The sequence below is a fragment of the Phaenicophaeus curvirostris genome, chromosome 1 (assembly GCF_032191515.1).
Source record: "Phaenicophaeus curvirostris isolate KB17595 chromosome 1, BPBGC_Pcur_1.0, whole genome shotgun sequence".
Lineage (NCBI taxonomy): Eukaryota > Metazoa > Chordata > Aves > Cuculiformes > Cuculidae > Phaenicophaeus > Phaenicophaeus curvirostris.
The window spans coordinates 3300951-3319955 of NC_091392.1; the positions used below are offsets into that span (position 1 = coordinate 3300951).

A 19005-nucleotide genomic window follows, 5' to 3' on the forward strand; every position below is an offset into this window, starting at 1 on the left:
CTGATATCTCTAAATCTGAAGTAGACACAGGTGTCAGCTTAACGCCACGTTTTAAAGCTTCAGGCTATAAAGAAATGTTGTTTTAAAAGAGCAAAAATGGCAGAATGCTAGCAATTTATGGGGGAAAAAAAAATCAAACCCACCATTCTTCAAAATCTCTAAGGACAACAAACGGCGTGTGGGCGTGCATAGAGCAGCCTTAGGAACATGCAGGCACCTTAATAAAGGAGATTGTCAACAATACAAGCTGGTTCTTCCCTGGAAGCACTCAAGTAAATAAATGACTCCAGAGAATAAGAGCTTGGGTACTCTTCTCCCTCACTGGCATAACTAAATTAATGAGCAAACAATAACTCATAGCCATCAATAATTCACTTCAGAAGCTCAGCAAAATTGCTTGCTAAAAATTAAGCTTGATCAAAATAAGGCAGGCAGCCTAAACTCAAGATAAATTAGCTTCCAGGGATTTTGGTAACTAGAAGAAGAATAAAAAGATTAGGAGTAAATACACAGAATACAAGAAATATTCATGATTTCTGTAGAAGCAGACACGGCAAGACAAATTTCCACTTCTGAGCTGTATGCTGAAAATCAGGATATTTGAGACCCAGGGAAATTATGTGCTTATACACACTGGGACCCTTTCTGGAAAAAAAGAACAATCTTCTTTATCCTGGGCTGCATCAAAAGAAGCGTGGACAGCAGGGCGAGGGAGGGAATTCTGCCACTCTACTCTGCTCTCGTGAGACCCCAATGGGATTCCTGCATCCAGTTCTCAAATTCCCAACAGAAGAAGGATATGGAAGCGTTGGAACAGGTCCAGAGGCGGCCTACAAAGATGGTCAGAGGGCTGGAGCACCTCTGCTATGAGGACAGGCTACGAAAGTTGGGCTTGCTCAGCCTGGAGAAGGGAAGGCTCTGGAGAAACCTTATAGCAGCCTTCCAGGTACTTGAAGGGGCTACAGGAAAGCAAGAAATGCGGTGAGGCACTAGCATAGGGTTCTCAGGGAAACTGTAGCTGCCCCCTCCCTGGAAGTGTTCAAGGCCAGGCTGGATGAGGCTTTGAGCTACGTGATCCAGTGGAAGGTGCCCCTGCTCATAGCAGGGGGTTGGAACTGGATGATCTTTAAGGTACCTTCCAACCCCAACCATTCTATGATTCTGTATGTCATCTGAGGAGAAGAGATTTAAAATCAGTTCTTTATGGCTGTGTTATGACAACTTTGGGGTGTCTTTAAAGGATTTTGGTATACTGAACCCGGCCTGGTGTGTACAGCTCCAGCATTATGAACCAACCAGGAATGAGGCCTTGCTCCCTGTTCCTACCTTTTTTTGCCCTTCCCTGATAATTTAGTACAAGAATAACAGGACAACAGGTCTTACTTGTCAGCTCCTGCCAGACAAAATAACCTCTGTCCCTCTACTCCCGTTCTCTGTCTCTGAGCTTCTTACCTGCCTTTCTGTATCTCAAACCAAGCAGATTATTTCCATCTTATGGCATTTTTCACTTGGGGAAAACTAGAAAAAAACCTGCTTTTCCTTTCCCGGTTTAAAGATTTATTTTTTTTTTTCTTTGCTGGAGTTTCAAAGAGATATTTTTAGTTCTTATTTTGCTGAATTTTTTTCTTTCAAGGGGCTATGTGGTTTCATGCATTAATTATTTGTGTTGTGTTGAAGGTGGCAAGTGTCAAATAACAGGAAGGACAGAAGAGCTAGCATAAGTTTAACCTATATACTGTGGAGTTTATGTGGGTACGTGGGGCTAGTGAAGGATGCCGACCTGATACCACAGGACACTGCAGCTGTCCTTTCACCTACTTAACAATATATTTCTCATTTGTACAAACAGGAAGAAACGAACACGTAGTTATATACTCACCCATCCCTGAATCCTTCTTAGTGCCGTCTGATATGATATCCACATGATCGCTATCTACATCATAACTGAAGAAGTCATTCAAGTAAGTCTTAGATCTCTGGCCACCAAAGACGTACAAGCAGCGGTTTTTCTTAAAAGGAAAACACATGTGTCATTACCAAGCTCAAGAAAATATGTTGGCCATCTCAGATCATTAAAAAAAAAAAACACAAACGAATCAAAGGGTTCTCAGACATTGGCAGAGGCTGCCAAGGGAGGTGGTTGAGTCACAATCCCTGAAGATGTTTAAAAGGTAGATGAGGTGTTTGGGGACATGATTTGGTAGTGGACAGGTACAGTTGGACTTGATGATCTCAAAGGTCTTTTCCAACCTAATGATTCTATGATTCCACGATGATTCTAAATATATTTTACCCTCATCTCCGCAAAGATTCACAGTTTATTATTCTCAAACTCAATAAAAATTCGAGAATTCTTGACTGGAGTCTTACTCTTTTTTGAAGTGATTTCTCAGTTTCAAGCGTTAAACCATTAAGGATTCTCAGAGTCTTCACCTCAAAAAGCCTCTTACAAATGCTATTTTAAAGACCTCATTTTCACAATCTATACGAAACCACAAACTTGGATCCAACACAGAGGTTCAGTTCAAGTGTGACTTGGCAAATTTTACACAGTGAACTCCTACAGCCTTGCTATAACTTTTGAACATTAAATCAGTAATTCATTTTTGAACTTTAATATTAAAGAATTAACAGTTTCTACATCTAAAATCCATTTGACCATAACTTAGCTGTTAAAAAAAAAACCCACAGGAAAAGAAAGATGGATTGTAAGAGAAATCAGCCAGGTACCAGCAAATTACTAAACTCAGAACAGGCAAGTGGCAAGCAGCAAGCCAAGAATAACAGGTTTATTACTTCTTTCAAGTTTGCCAAGTGGAAAGTCCACTAAGAGGGAGATTATTTTTCTTTCAAATGGTTGAGAAAACAGCAAATGATCTAAACTTCCACAACCTGTGCTTACAGAAACTTGTATTCTTACTTTTACCACGGACATGTGCTTGAGAAATCCTCTGGTACCTGTGCAGAATTTTGTGGGGTAATTATGGTTTAGATCCAGATTTTAGAGAGCTGTTCTTAAGAGAGCCATTCAAAACAAAAATGAAATGGAAAGCTCTGGAAGCAGAGTACTCACTATAAAAATTCTGATCTTTTATTTGGAAGGGAAAGAAAAACACTCAGTAAATTGTTCAAACACGTCAGTTTTCAACTCGTGGTATCAGTACATGCTTGAATACCACATTATTAATGTTAATTGTCTTTATCCCCACTCCTAAGTCAAAAAAAGGAGCAGTTCCCATGTTCTGTGCTTAAGCAAATGTGTGGTTGATGAACACAACGGGAAAGGCAATGGAAGACTTATCTTTAATACTCAATACTAATAAAGCACTACAGAGCCCCGTCTCCTACCATAGCTCTGCCTTTCCAGCAGGCTCTGGATGAAGCGCCCATGATGCCATCTGTGCCCACCTGCTCAGGACAACAAGCAGCCGCGGCAGCAGCAGCTCCGCACGGAGGATACAAGGCCTGCTCATCTCAGCATACACCCAGTAAGTCCCTGCACCACCCAAGTTTACCATTCCATTAACCAAATACAGTACTTACTAAACCAGAAGCTTCCAAGTTGCTCTACCAACTTTAAAAGAAAAACAGTTTATATCGAATTGAACCATAGCCTTCAGGTCTGCTTACCATTATTCAATTAAAGTAAACTATTTGAAATTCACCTTGCTTTTTAGTTGAAATTTTATCCAGTTGAAGTCATGAAAGCTCCCAGACTGAATTAATACCACCTGCTCTTAGCAAACAAGCATTAGAATGTCAGCGAACATAAAATCAAGTGAGATTAAAGAGTTCCAAACTTTCAAGAAAAATCCAGACTTGTAAGAAAAATCCAAACCAGGTGTTCTCCTTAAAAGTCATGAATCAAAGTAAGGCGTGGATACTTACAGAATGGAACAACATACAGTGTCCTATTCGGGATTGGATATCCTCGGGTCCAGCATTACAGGAATCCTCTCTCAAAAGTTTCCATGTCTGACACTGGCAGTCAAAAGCAAACAACCCACTGAATTGCGGTTCGCTGGCTCTGCTGTCATCGACGCTGCCGTTACAGGTCAGAATTCTGCCTCCAAAGGTATAAATCATGTGTTTTTCTGAATCCATACACATCTGTAAAAATAAGAGAAGTGGTTCTAAGGTACCATATTAAGACTTGAACACGCCAAGATTTAAGATTAAACATCCCTCCTCTGCGAGTGATACCCAGTAAGACAGTACTCAACACACCTCCTGAACCTCTAATGAACAGAAAAGAATACGCATGTCTTCATGGCTGACAGGTAGTAATCTCAGAAAGCAGTCCTTTATTTGAAATGTGAGTCTAATTTTAACTTATTTAATAAGAAAAAAAAAAAAAGAGGCTACGCGCACCCTTCATCACATACAAAATTTGTCTCTAGCTGATGATTTTAGGGAAAAATATTTTGGAGTTTTTCACCACAATCCACAGCCAATTCTGTCAGAAAGTTAACACAATATCGCCTTTGGCAATGGCTACACAAGGGAAAAATTTAAAATCACTGCTAATTTACTGACCGTCACTCAATCGATCCAAAACCAGGCAGCACTACTCAAGATTCCATCCCAAGCATATTTTGTTTACTGTTACCCCATGACTAAAAGATAAAGCTGGGCCTTAACCTGGCCAAGGATTTTTGATGAGGCTGCAGTAGAAATATGTTTATCCCTCAAGCTTGAATTCAGGTTATGGCGCAAGAGATGCATCGCAGTACAAATGAAATAAAACTCCCTGACTCCAGGTGATGTTTTTAGACACAGTGCAGCGCAGAGGGTTACAAAACACCAGGGGAAAAAAAAACACCCGGACAAGATTACAACAAGATAGAGATGCTACTCAGCAAAACCGCCACAAAACACTTCTAGGGCAGCACATTTTTGTGAAGGTTAAACAAAACCCACTATCACGGTAGGTACTGAGGGAGAGACGAGAAAGAGCTGCAGCTTGATGAAGAATTCAGGGAGGACATTCTTTCCTACGAGACAGCAGGGGAATAAAAGAAACTTACAGAAGCAGGGAAACAAGGCACCCAGAGTAGCTTTGCCTTGCCAGCTGACAATTTACTTTTGCCTTTCCCCCAACACCTGGGAGACTGGTATTCGTTATTAATAGAACAGAAAGACTGATTGGCTTTTGTTCTGCAGACGCCACGTATCTTTAATTTTTGGTGTCAGCAGAACCACATATTGTGCTGGCAAACAACAGCTTTAGTTACAAAACAGCCAGTACCAATAAAAGCAGTTCTCGGGCTGCTTTAAGACTGAGTATTGAGGTGACATTTCTTGGCCATACTTTATAAAAATCAATTAAGAAGAAAATACCTTTTTCAAGTACACAAAAGCCATTAAACAGGCAACATCAGTAAAAAAAGTATTCCTTTTGAACACATGGATAGTTGTGGCTTTGTAAAAGATCAGCAGCCACTCCTCTAAGGTGTTTAAAGCAAGGGCATACTACAAATTTCAAATGATAAGCAATTTGGCAAGAATCCTGATCCTGCTGGCCTCGTGTCAGCCACTTGCTTGTGGTTTTCTTCCAAAGGTACCACACACAGCTTTGCAAGTTGTTCCCCAGTGCCCTCTGAGCAAGCAGATCTGCAAACCCAGCTCAACAAGACTGATTAAAACCCAACGAACTGTGCTTTGAGCTTTAATAAAATGTGTCTTAAAAAGGTGAATAAGTTTGCAAGTGTTTTTATGATTCTTCTGATTCAATTTGATTAGAATACCAGTAGTCAGTGGCATGAGGCAACAACACTCTTAGAATTTAACTGAGTGCAGATCACAGCCTTCCCCACTACTGCTATTACCTGCGCTTCCAAATCACAAGAGCCTGCAATCAAAACTGATTCGCAAACACTGAGAGCTCGCACTAAGAGTATCAATGTAGCTGACCTGATGATCGAACACCAGCTTTGGGCCTCCATCCGCCGCAGTGTCTTCACTGAGTAACATCCATGTGTTGGTATCAATGTCGTAGCGATAGAAGTCGCTTTTCAGAGACTTGCTGTTCCTCACAGAGGAATCCAGATAGCGTCCCAATGTGTAGATCTGCCTTCGTTGAATGTCAATGCACATCTTGTGACACGATCTGGCACTGGGACCACTCTGATAAAGAAACAGCCACAAAAATAAAGAGAAGAAAATATTAAATATTACTCCAGATAGGTCATTGCACACTCACTAAGGGCAAGTAAGTTCTATCACTAATTGGAAACCTTTTGAGAATATCAGAATGAAATCAAATACAGGATCAATATATAAGTATCCATATAGTAGGACATCCCATAAATTCTTTGTCCTTTAGAAAGACACCAGCAAAAAACCTTAAATCTGTTGTAAAAAATGTGTTATGACTTGAAGCGTTTTTGTAAGATTCCTTAGAAAACAGCCTGTTTCCTCCACAAGTGATTCTCAGAGGCATGCGAAAGCTACTTGATCTTTTAAAATAACAGAAGTTGATGCACACGAGAGGTAAATTAAGATGTCACAGCCTATAAATAACTACATAGGAAGAAGATTAAGAAGTGCCCTATTACAAGAGCCTCTGTTTTATTAATAGGCTGTTTTCTAACAGATCATAACCAGACAGTCCCACAAGCAATCACATCCTGTAATGGGTCTTTGAAGGTAACAAAAGCACAACCTGTCCTTCTCAAATAGATACGCTTATTCCAGTCTCCAACAACAAGGAAGTTTCCCACGGTAAGCAATATCGCCGTGAATTATGATCTTCAAGAGAAATAGGGGGACACTGGAAAATTATTATGTGCTTATCTATCCAGGAGTGCTCAACTTAAATTACAGTAATTTATTCAATGACATTACAATGATGCTACACAGTACCGGGCAGTATCCCTTCTGCTTCGCAAATCTAATTTTGTGACCATTCATGCACTCATCTTGAAGCACAAGAGAAAAATTCCTGTACTTCAAAGTACTAGAAATCAAGATGTGCAACGTCCTATTTGCAAAAGATCTGAAAAAGGAAAAAAAAAAAATAAAAATCCTGGCATCATGCTTATAGATTAATTGCAGAGTTGTTTATTGATCTAAGTTTGTCCCTTTTGTCCATGAAGATGATCAGAGGGCTGGAGCACCTCTGCTATGAGGACAGGCTGAGGGAGTTGGGCTTGTTCAGCCTGGAGAAGAGTTGACTCCGGGCAGACATTATAGCAGCCTTCCAGTACCTGAAGGGGCTACAGGAAAGCTGGGGAGGGACTTTATACAAGGGCATGGAGTGATAGGATGAGGGGGAATGGCTTTAAATTAGAAGGGGGAAGATTTGGATTAGATATTAGGAAGAAACTCTTCACACCGAGGGTGGTGAGGCACTGGCACAGGTTTCCCAGGGAAGTCATGGATGACCTCCCTGGAGGTGTTCAAGGCCAGGTTGGATGGGGCCTTGAGCAGCCTCGTCTTGTGGAATGAGAGGGAATAGCCTCCAGCTGCACCAAGGGAGGTTCAGATTGGACATAAGTAAAAATTTCTCCACTAAAAGGGTGATGGGGCACTGTCAGAGGCTGCCCAGGGAGGTGGCTGAGTCTCCACCCTGGAAGTATTTAAAAGACAGGTAGATGAGGTGCTCAGGGATATGATTTAGTAGAGAGCAGATATAGTTGGACTTGATGATCTCAAAGGCCTTTTTAAACCAAACAATTCTGTGATTACACATTTTTGTAGTCAAATCTTTACTGCTCATGTTGTAGAATTCAATTTGACTAAAGAACAGTTACAGGAAACTTTACAGCAACTCAAATAAACTGAGAGGTGAACTGAATTGTTCATATGCTGTGAAGATAAAGCATTCTATCAGCAGTGATTGTAGCTTTGAGGATTAGTTACTCCGTGGTAATTAAGATCGTTTTCTTTTCTGGAAAATAAAGCATCGATGAAAGGGAAACTTTAGCATAAAATCCTGAAATGCAGCAAAGCTGATTCATTGCCTTCGGCCACATGGAAGTTAGCTGACAAAAGACAGCAGCAGCTTACTTTATCTCGTTCCTAGGAAACATAAATCGCTACCTGCCAAAGGACCCTGTTCCAAACACAAAGCATAGTTTCTTCGCATGAAAAGTATCGATTTGAGTATTCAGGCAGGTTGCTCCTGATTCACAACAAAGTAATCCCAGCAGATCGAGTCCATCTCTAGTTATGCAGCTGGGACACTTCAAAATACGCCACTGCTCCCCTGCCAAAGACCACATTTGCTTTGGCGCAGCTGCTGTATATATGAAACATTTAATACCCCTATCTGTGCTCCCTGGCTCTACCCTCTTTGTAAGGTCACTGCAGCTTTTTAATTGAACCCACTGATTTAAGCATCTTCGTGCACTTGCTTACCTCTGTGTGCTCTAGGGACTAAACTAAACCCCACCATATTTGCTCAAATAATGTCCTTATTTCTGAAAGTGCCAAACATCCAATTTAGCAATCTCCAGACTTGCCTTACCTTGAAGAGCTGCATCGTCAACTGAAATTTGGCTCACTATAGACACAAGGCTGAAACATTTAGCATCTAAAATACCAGTTTCAAGCCATTGGCACCAATAGCACAGTTGCTCCACTGGCTAAGTACACAACACACAAATTTCAACTCCTAAGACTACGTTAAAAGGAGGAAAGAATTTAGAATGACTATCTTCTTAAATTGTGTACGTGCAGCTCAAAAGGCCAACCGTACCCTGGGCTGCATCAAAAGAATCGTGGCCAGTAGGTCAAGGGAAGGGATTCTGCCCCTCTATTCCTCTCTTGTGAGAACTCATCTGGAGTATTGCGTCCAGTTCTGGAATCCTCAACATAAGAAGGAGATGGAACTGTTGGAACAGGTCCACAGGAGAGCTACAAAGACGATCAGAGGGCTGGAGCACGTCCCATCTTAGAACAGGCTGAGAGTTGGGGTTGTTCAGCCTGAAGAAGAGAAGACTCCGAGGAGATCTTACAGCAACCTTCCAGTACCTGAAGGGGCTACAAGAAAATGGGGGAGGGACTGTTCACCAAGGCTTGTAGTGACAGGACAAGGGGCAATGGGTATAAACAAGAGAGGGGCAGATTTAGACTAGATATCAGGAAGAATTTCTTCATGATGAGGGTGGCGAGGCACAGGACGAGGTTGCCAAGGAAGTTGTGGCTGCCCCATCCCTGCAGGTGTTCAAGGCCAGGTTGGATGGCGCCTTGGGCAGCCTGGTCTAGTGGGATGTCCCTTCCGATGGCATTGGGGCTGGAACTACAAGATCTTTAAGGTCCCTTCCAACTCAAACTGTTCTACGATTCTATGAATTATGTTTTGGTCACATCTTACACAGTAGTACCTGCCTTTTAAAGGGCTACTGAAGGTTTTAGATTTGTTTCATCCATACAGGCAAAGAACTTAATCATCTCAAGTTCACTTAAGAACTCCAACTCCACCAGCTTGCAGAGCCCACCACAGCACAAACTCTCGTGATACAGAAAATTTCATTCAATTCATAGTATTTTCTCAAAGAAAACTGGTGTTACTACAGCACACTACGAGATCACACAGAACCTGCTGAAAGCCTCCTATTTAGTCTACATGTCTACCAATAGAGTAAGTCCATTAAACAGTGCTACATGCTGGTTTGTCATTTGAGGCAGAAGAGAGGAAAGGCCTAAGTCTCCGTTGAGATCTACTCAATTTGAGCATGGAAGCCCTTGTAGTCCTACATCTAAAAGACAGAAATGGGCAGACACTGATAATGAATAAAGCACTTACAGGCATGTGTGGTTAATAGAATCAAGAACCCATGGGCAATAGCAAATGCCCATCCAAAGATGCATAATTCATGCAGTTACAATAGCAAGCCTGCTATTAGTACAAAAAGCACCCTGTCACAACTTGTCATGGAGAACTTTTTCCTCATATAGGAAAGAGTTAGTTGATTGCAGAAGCATACAAAGAACTTGACTCCTTTTATGCAACAGGTGAGAACAACTGATGATAGACAAGACTCTCTCTAACCTATAGTTGAAGAGATCAACCATGGTTAGAAAACAAAACAACCTTTTACGTCCTCCTGCCAGGACTTAACATCCCAAGGTGAGTGGATCTTAGAGATCTCCTCTATATCCTTACCCAAATCCGGGCCTTATAACCAAAGACAAACTGAAGACACACAAAAGTATCTCCTCTCAACATACTAACTGCTGTTCCCAAACAGATCTGCAGCTAATAAAGCCAGTTTCACCCACACAGTGATAACCACAAGAGAAGGTTAAGAAAGTCCAAGTCTTCTTGGGTGGTGAGACACTGGAATAGGTTGCCCAGAGACATCATGGAAACCCCCTGCCTGGAAGTGCTCAAGGCCAGGCTGGATGAGGCTTTGAGCAACCTGATCAAGTGGAAGGTGTCCCTGCCCATGGCTGGGTTAGAACTGAATGATCTTTCAGGTCCACTCTGACACAAACCATTTCATGATTTTTGAGCAGCGCAGAAGGCAAACAGAAGTTTTGACCAGTTTGCATGTATCTTCTCCTGTGGTTATGTGAACTCTTAACAAATCAATGCAAGACTTCTCATTACATTCTTGTACTGCACATCTAATTTCATTGAACTATATTCAAATTGTTTAGTGTGTGGGACCTGCATTTTTGCAGATGAAGCTTCAAGAACAGACTGATTTAGTAGAGGTATTACTTTCTAAACAGAGCGCAACTTACTAGAGCCTGTTTTAACTAAGTCTGTTTTAATCTGAGCAAACACCAGCTTCGGGGACTCTTTCCAATTCTCATCAGGAAGCTCCTGGCACACACACTGCAGAAACCACACACGAAAGAAGCTCGTGACCAGGGTAAGTTCTTATTCAGATGGCAAGTGATGTGTTACGCTGCTTTGGCCAGTCCCTCCGCTTGTGCCAAGGCTGCAATGGCAAGAGTAAAGCATTAGCATATCGCATTTCCAACCTACAGGACACCAAACAATACCACACACTGCTAAGCTTGGGCACTGTTCGGCTTCTGCGGAACTCAATAAGTGCCCACACAGAGGTAAGGCTAACCTCAACAAAACGGCTCTCTGCCACCCCGCACCACAGTACAATTAGCACAGCATAATAACGGCTAAGACAGATTAAACAGTATGCGCCATGCTCCTGTTTTAAAGTGGTACAAAGTACCAAGCTATGCTCTGCTAAAACAGCCCTGCTCAAACAGGTTGGTCTTGATTGCAACTCCTCAGGTTGCTAACATACAGATAAACGCCCTGGGACAGTGGGGAAAGGAAGGGTATGGATAGCTAGGAGTACCTAAGACAGGCTTTCAATCCTTTAAGCGCCCAGGAGTGACCAAGGCCAAATAGGAGTTTTTGGTTCCGTCAGTGCGATACAAAATTCAATTGTGCAATGCCAAGTGAATACACAGTATACTTTATGAAAAGCCTTCTCAACATGCTAAGCCACTTTATAAAATCTCATTAGAACTTTCTTCATTTAACTTGCAAATGCTGAAAGCAATTATCCCACTTAAGGACTAACTTACAAAACGTTTTCAAAAAGCAACACAACAGCACCAAGAGACAATACTGCCTCCTTCGAATAATTGATTTGTTCCTATACAGGAGCAAAAAGACCAGGACTCAACTCCTTAGGGTAGGGTCTGCTCAAATAACTATTTATGCCAGAATCAGCATGCATCATCTTAACAACAGCGTCCTGGCATGCTCGGCTATGGCACAAACATGATAGCTTTCATTTTTTGTTTTGTTTTTAAATAAACGTTCTACAAACCAGCTTTAATGTGGACAGGACAGCGGGAAGCCAGTTCCACTCCTCATCCCACCTCCCAGAAGAAACCTGGAGGAGCTTGGCTTCTTCTGGTTATCATAACCTTTCGCGAATAAAGGGTTTTCAGTTGCAAGAAAACCTGTTTTATTCAGAGTGATCCAGATGAAAAACTTCAGGAGCAAGCCTGGACAGTGTTCAAGAGTCAGGGAAATAAAAACAAAGAACAGCTGACTAATTCTCCCTTCTTGGTGCTGTAAAAGACTGAATGGAATGTGAACACTGCCTCCAGTTTAAAGTTCAAAAATAAGCGTCATGAGGTAAATGCTCTTGTCCTAAAGCAAACTAGGACGAGGACATAAAAAGACACAAACAACCTACTTTGTTTTCAGTCCTGAGAGCAGGCTGTCATGCAACAAATAGTCCCTCCTGCCTACACACAACTGCAGAGATTAATTGCTCTCATTTCCCAGTTTCAGAGTATAATTCATTTCCTCCTCCACCCTACCCCTCACAAAAAAAAGGGAAACTTCTCCACAATCTTGAAAATGAAAGGAAATGCATATTATTCTTGGTTTTCATTCAAGTCTATATGCTTTTTCAGATTAGAACTTGTTAGTGCTTCATCAATGCCAGTTTTCAGCTAATGTGTACTCCCAAAATGTTTAATCTAAACTGTAGCTCAAAGTGATTTGCTTCACTCTAGATGAGTGAAAACTAAATTCAGCAACAGAAAAAACTACAGACAGACACAGAATAAAACACTATCATCCCATGTAAGTTGCTCACAGAAAGAATTTCACGTTTCTCATAATGTAAGGCAGTACAAGCACAGCAGAAGAACTGAACTGAAGGACAACCAGAATAAGGCAACGGAGTTGGGGAAGGGTCTGGAGCACAAGTCTTATGAGGAGCAGCTGAGGGACCTGGGGCTGTTTAGTGTGGAGAACAAAAGGCTGAGGGGAGACCTCATTGCTCTCTCCACCTCTGTGAAAGGAGGTTGTAGCGAAGAAGATGTTGGTCTCTTCTCCCAAGTAACAAGGGATAAGACAAGAGGCAATGGCCTCAAGTTGCACCCGGGGAGGTTTAGATCAGATATCAGAAAAAATTTCTTTACTGAAAAGAGTGGTGAAGCACTAAAGAGGCTGCCCAGGGAAGGGGTGGAGATACCATCCCCGTAGGTGTTCAAAAAACACACAGCCATAGCACTTTGGGACATTTAGTAACCACGGTGACGTTGGGCTGATGGTTGGACTTGATGATCTTAAAGGTCTTGTCCAACCTTAATGATCCTATGAATCTGATTTGGGTTTTTTTAAGGTAGCATAGGGCATTTGTATTGTCCATCAGCCCAAACCACAAAGCAATGTGAGTGAAGGCTGACAGATTGCTTCTAACACAAATGCAATCGCTGATCACATTTCAGGAATGCCAAGTCACAAGGGGAAGCAGGGTCTTGCACGTTCAGGCATGCAACAGGGGCATCACAACAGCACTCATACAATCATAGAATAGTTTGGGTTGGAAGGGACCTTAAAGATCATCTAGTTCCAAACCGCTGCCATGGGTGGGGACATCCAACTAGATCAGGGTGCCCAAGGCCCCATCCAACCTGGCCTTGAACACCTCCAGGGAACATCTCCATTCATGGCCCAAGCAGCCCAGCACAGGCGCACATCTGGGGTAAGCACCATTCAAAGTGCCATTAAAAGAAAGGTAGATGAGGTGCTCAGGGATACAATCTAGTACGGGACAGGTAAAACTGGACTCAAAGGTCTTTTCCAACTAAGCAATTCTATGATTCTATGATCTGTAAGGGCTTCTTAAGCATGTGAGACCCTCCCACGAACAGCATATCCCAGCTACTTTTTCCCTACTCTGTATGACAGTAAAAATCAGTGCTACATGCGTCATGTCCCAGGCTTGACAGCTCCAGCATTAGATTTAAAAACACATGAACATCAGATAGGGTAGATGCACCAGAGGGTTAAACTAGGACCTCAAATGTTTCTATGAGTGCAAGAAGGGAGTCTAGCTGCAAGAAACATATTGTGGGTGCTGAACATACACTCCATTCATTCAATTACTCTGCAAGTCTGCCTGAAGTAAAAGCTTAAACAGTTGCACTAGGTCAGCAGCCGCACATTTCCACTCAAAAGATATTCTTGCTGCTGTTTGTGAAAGATAACAGATACTCCAACTTACTTTTACAGCTGCATAACCAGCTATAAAGAATATTCTTTGAGAATATGGAAGTTAAATATGTTCTGGTAGTGAATATTTTGGGAAGCCAATTAAATAGATCAGAACCTGGCTAAGAATCACTATGCTTGCAACTCCCCAGAACCGGAACTGGAAAGCCATTGGTCTACAGGCTACAAGGGTCAGGAAAAATGTCTTCACCAAAACGGATCTTAGGCACTGGCACAGGCTACCCAGGGAGGTGAACTGAGTCCCTATCCCTGATGGTGTTTAAAAGACAGGTAGATGAGGTGCTCAGGAATCTGGTTTAGTAGTGGACAGGTATAGTTGGACTCTTATGATCTCAAAGGTCTTTTCCAACCTAAGGATCCTATGATTCAACACAAAACAGTTAAATGCATTGAAGAAAATTATTAGGTTTGGATATCAAAAAGTTTCTGACGAGTACTTGCAATTAAATGACTGCTAATAAGCCCAGCCACAGCTAAGACAAGGAAGATACCCTTCGGTCAGGCAGCTGACAGTATTTGAGCTATGGGTAATCTGCTTACAGCCACCTTCCTACCGCAATGCAAATAGATTTAGTGGCAAAGCCCTTCCTGGGCTTCTCACTCGGACATCATGGAGCAGATTAAAGTCAAAGGCAGCTTTTAGCACACAGTTTTGATTCATCTGTTTCAGGTGAGAAAACAAAAAAAATTATATAGGATGAAGCTTTTTCTTACTTCCTAAAAGCATGCACGTATTTGGGAGAGCCCTGATTTCTCACCATTGACAGTTCATGGCCTCAAGATGAGCCTAAAGAGACTTTCCCTTGCTTATACCAGAAGCAAAAAATAAATGGCCTGGTGTTCTATTTTTAAGATGGTTCAACGAGCTTATAAGTCAAATGATTAAGCTCAGAGATCATACAATATGATCCTTATGACAGCAATGGATTGGATGTGATGACCCACGAGGGGCTCATCCCTTTCAGCCCCACATAAGACTTTATGCAAACTGTGTGCTCCATTCTTAAGGTTCAGCTCCATCCTTAAGGTTCATCAAAGAAGGTTCAGCACAGATGAGCACAGACTCAGGGCAGCTTGTGAACACCGCTATGAAAATGAACAGATGCTTAATGTTCTGTTCCCAGGAGAGTACCTGTTAAAAATTAGTCTCCCAGCAGGCCTGCTTGCAGAAACAACTAATTCCAGAGTATGTTCATAAGGGAATGAACAGATACATGATTTATTGGCTTCTGATGAACCCTGATTAATGCATCACTAAAGAAATAAAGTGCACCCTATGAACTGACTCATGAACTTCACAAAGCACCGATATTCTGCTTTTGACAGCTGTGTTGTGTGAGTTTACCTGCAGAAACAACTCTGGCAACTATTCCTGGGCCATTTCTGAGCCACGCACTCTCACACCAAGGTATCATGAAGGCCTCCCAGCAACGCACAACATCATGCAGTAAAACAAGACATATCCTACGATCAAGAGAATTTCTAGACAAGCAAGCGGAATAGGGGGAAAAAAAAACCTCCCAGAGCTTCAAGCATACAAACAGCATGAAATAATTCTTACATCTACATGAAGAAGGTTGCAGGAATGCATATGAAGGTCTTGTCTAGGCTTCAGTTAACAGTTAAAAATAAGTCATTCAGTATGTGATTCAGCTTCCAAATGCAAACAAGAGAAGAACTGAAGTAGTACCCTAGAACGAGACAACCTTGCAACAAAGGGACATCAATACTGAACTCTAACAAAAGGCAAAATTCACCTGAAAATTCAGTGCTGCTCACACCCTCAGCAATTCTGAGGATGACACCAAGCTCAGTGGTGCAGTCATCACACCTGAAGGATGGGACGTCATCCAGAGAGACCTGGACAAGCGGGCATGTGTGAACATCATGAGGTTCAACAAGGCCAAGTGCAAGGTCCTACACCTGGGCCAGGGCAGTCCACAGTTTCAGTACAGGATGGGGGCTGATGTGATTGAGAGCAGTCCTGCAAAGACGGACATGGAGATGCTGATCGATGAGAGGCTCAACACCTCCCTAGAGGGGTTCAAGGCCAGGGTGGATAGGGCCTTGAGCAACCTGGTCCAGTGGGAGGTATCCCTCTCCATGGCAGGGGGGTTGGAACTGGATGGTCGTTAAGGTCTTCAAGGGCTCTATAAAACATGAATTAAATCACAGCTTCTAAAACTTTTAACAAATAATTTGTTGCTCTGATACACATCAACTGCTCAGCTTTCAGTAACACTGAAGAAATACAACAGACAATCCACCACAGAACCAGAGCTTTCACCAGCTCTGAGAGATGGGCCCTCAGGACAACATCCCTCGTGTGCCGAATTTAACTAACCCCATTAACAATTGCAGGATGTTGAATGAGGTCATTTTTGCACGCATCATAAGTTCACGCTGTCCTCTCATTACCAGTAACAATGGCTAGTGAAGGTCCAGCCAAGAGAGATTTTTCCACAGATGCAAACTATTTGGCTTAGCTACGGTCCCGCTTGCAGACCAACAGGCGAGCGGGCTGAACAAAATTTAACCAGTCATTTCTGGACTGCTCAGCCACAAAGATGAGGATGCAGCAAGGCAAGAGCTTGTGAAGATTCGTTTTCATTTTAATTAATTGTCCTTGAAAAGCTGATGATGGATAAACATGAAATTACAAGTCTAAATACTCTGAAAGCCTGTGGCTCAGATGCTTCTGAGAGAGCGAAGACAGTCTTAAACCGATGAAAAAGGAGTAGTTTGTACCCAGAGGTGTTAAAAGGTCATAAAAATGGCCATACGATTTTTTCCCCTCTGGCTAATCCATGGCTATGAGATTGCCATCTCAGGCATACAGATACTAAGTATGGTTTAATGCAGGCTTCCTCTGTCAGCTATTACAGCAACATAGCAGAGGAAAAAAGAAATACATATATCAGAGCAGAATAATTTCAACACAGGAAAAAAACAACCAAGAAATATGGAGCCTGCCATTCCTGCTTCTGAACAAAGTAACAGATGGGGAAAAAAGTAGCTTCTGAAATTTTTCTTTATATGGCTTGTCATGGAATGGTTTGGGCTGGATGGGACCTTAAAGATCACCCAGTTCCAACCCTCTGATATTGGCAGGGACATCTTCTACTGAATCAGGTTGCTCAAAGCCAAACTGACCTTGAACACCTCCAGGGAAGGGATATGCATGACTTCTCTGGGCAACCTCTGCCAGCCCTCATCAACACCCTCACAGGAACAGAGTTCTTCCTAATATCTCATCTAAATCTCCCCTTCTTCACCTTAAAACCATTCCCTCTCATCATATCCCTGCACTCCCTGATAAAGAGCTCATCCCCAGCTTTCCTGTAGCCCCCTTTAGGTACTGGCTGCTCTAAGGTCTCCCTGAAATCTTCTCTTCTCTAGGCTCTACAACCCCAACTCTCTCAGCTTTTCCTCATACAGGAGGTGCTCCAGCCCCCAGATCATCTTTGTGGCCTCCTCTGGACTCACTCTAACAGATTCAAGCCCCTTCTGTGCTGAGGACTCCAGAACTGAATGCAGGACTCCAGCTGAGGTCTCAGGAGGGGCAGAATCACTTCCCTCAACCTGCTGGTCACACTTCTTTGAATACAGCCCAGGATACAGTTGTCTTTCTGGGCTGCAGCTATTCTCAGAACATAATTTAGTTAACCAGCTGCAGGAACTGCCTCATTTACCACTGGAAGTGCAGCACTCTGCTAGTCTCTGCTGTGTCATAGTTTCAGAAATGAGGCATCTTCCATTTTGCAATAGATTACACAGAGGAAAATCGGCCAAGAAACAGTGTATTTTCACTGGAGGTCTGTGAAGCACCATACTAAACCCTTCTGTTCATGTATTAAGACAAATAAGAACATAGCATGGCAGCAAGCACTTGCAGAGGAGCTTTTAAAAACAGCACTGAAAAGAAATCATGCATGGGGCAGTGCAAGGGCTAGAACCCAACTGTTCCTGAATCCCAGTATCAGTAAAATCTCCAACTCGTACATGCCCTGGAAAATTCTTGTCTTAAGTTCTATTAAACTTAACATGCTCTTTCCAGCCTGAAAACTCAGCATGCCAATGCTCTATCCATTCTTCCAGTATATGCTCTCAAGACAATTCAGAAAGCTTAAGTTCTAATTACTTCCAAAACCTAGTCGCAGAAACACATTTGTTATTAGTAGTAAGGTCCACAAAAACTTAGTATATTTTCAAGCATGCAATTATCTAGACAATTTAGCTAAGGATTTGTCTACGATACCACTTGAGAATGCTTCCCCTATGTCACCATACTGGGATAACTGATATTTCTTTACGGATTTCTCTATTTGTACAGCTTGAGGAGTGCTAATATAACAGAAGTCTTTCACAGCCTAGCTGACATAAGAGACTATTCTGCTCCCAAGGCAAAGTTGACAGGTGTGTGAAGCTACTTTCACCTTGCTGGCAAGAGAGCAAGCTTTCCTCCCATGTTCCACCCTACATACTCTCTTATGTCCTTAAAATCCTTTTCCCCATGCATTCTGTGTGAAACACAATGTTCCAGGGATTCCCGCTGGCTCTTGCCTTACAGGTGTGTATTTCTGTGCCTTTAAAACCCAAAAGGATATAAATCACATTTCCTTATACCCATATCCATTGCTTCACTAAATCCTTACCTGAAAATTCAGTAATACTTTAAGCAGCTGAGAAACGTGTCATCTTCCTGAGATGCAGTCACAGCCACCCTAGCGTGTCTCTATACTGCCTCATCTGCAATTTACAGGGAAATGGATGATGCAATAACGTCCTAATAAAGCCATATAAGTAAAATAAAGCTGCATTCCAGACCGCAGCTCAGAGCAGTAAGCTCATCATAACTTACAGCTGAAGTGGTGATTTTTATCGGAACACAAATGCCACAAATCAACTACACACGATGCATTCCTTCAAGGTGTCAAAGTTGTGTACAAGCTGCACCCTTTGCTGCTGAAGGGTTTATCATACAATGATTTGGGTTGGAAAGGACCTTAAAGATCATCCAGTTCCAATCCCCCTGCCAT

The 19005-nt window shown here is 42.3% G+C and overlaps 1 protein-coding gene across 3 annotated transcripts in view; it reads right to left on the bottom strand.

The window, feature by feature from the left end:
- Window positions 1–19005, bottom strand: part of MKLN1 (muskelin 1) — a 110659-nt gene that overhangs the window by 29541 nt on the left and 62113 nt on the right. For all 3 annotated transcript variants that reach the window (XM_069862253.1, XM_069862325.1, XM_069862397.1), the window contains 3 exons: window positions 5914–6126; window positions 3889–4110; window positions 1880–2009 (listed from right to left, as the gene is read on the bottom strand). In XM_069862253.1, coding sequence (XP_069718354.1) covers window positions 1880–2009; window positions 3889–4110; window positions 5914–6126 — 565 coding nt within the window. The remainder of the gene's footprint in view (window positions 1–1879; window positions 2010–3888; window positions 4111–5913; window positions 6127–19005) is intronic.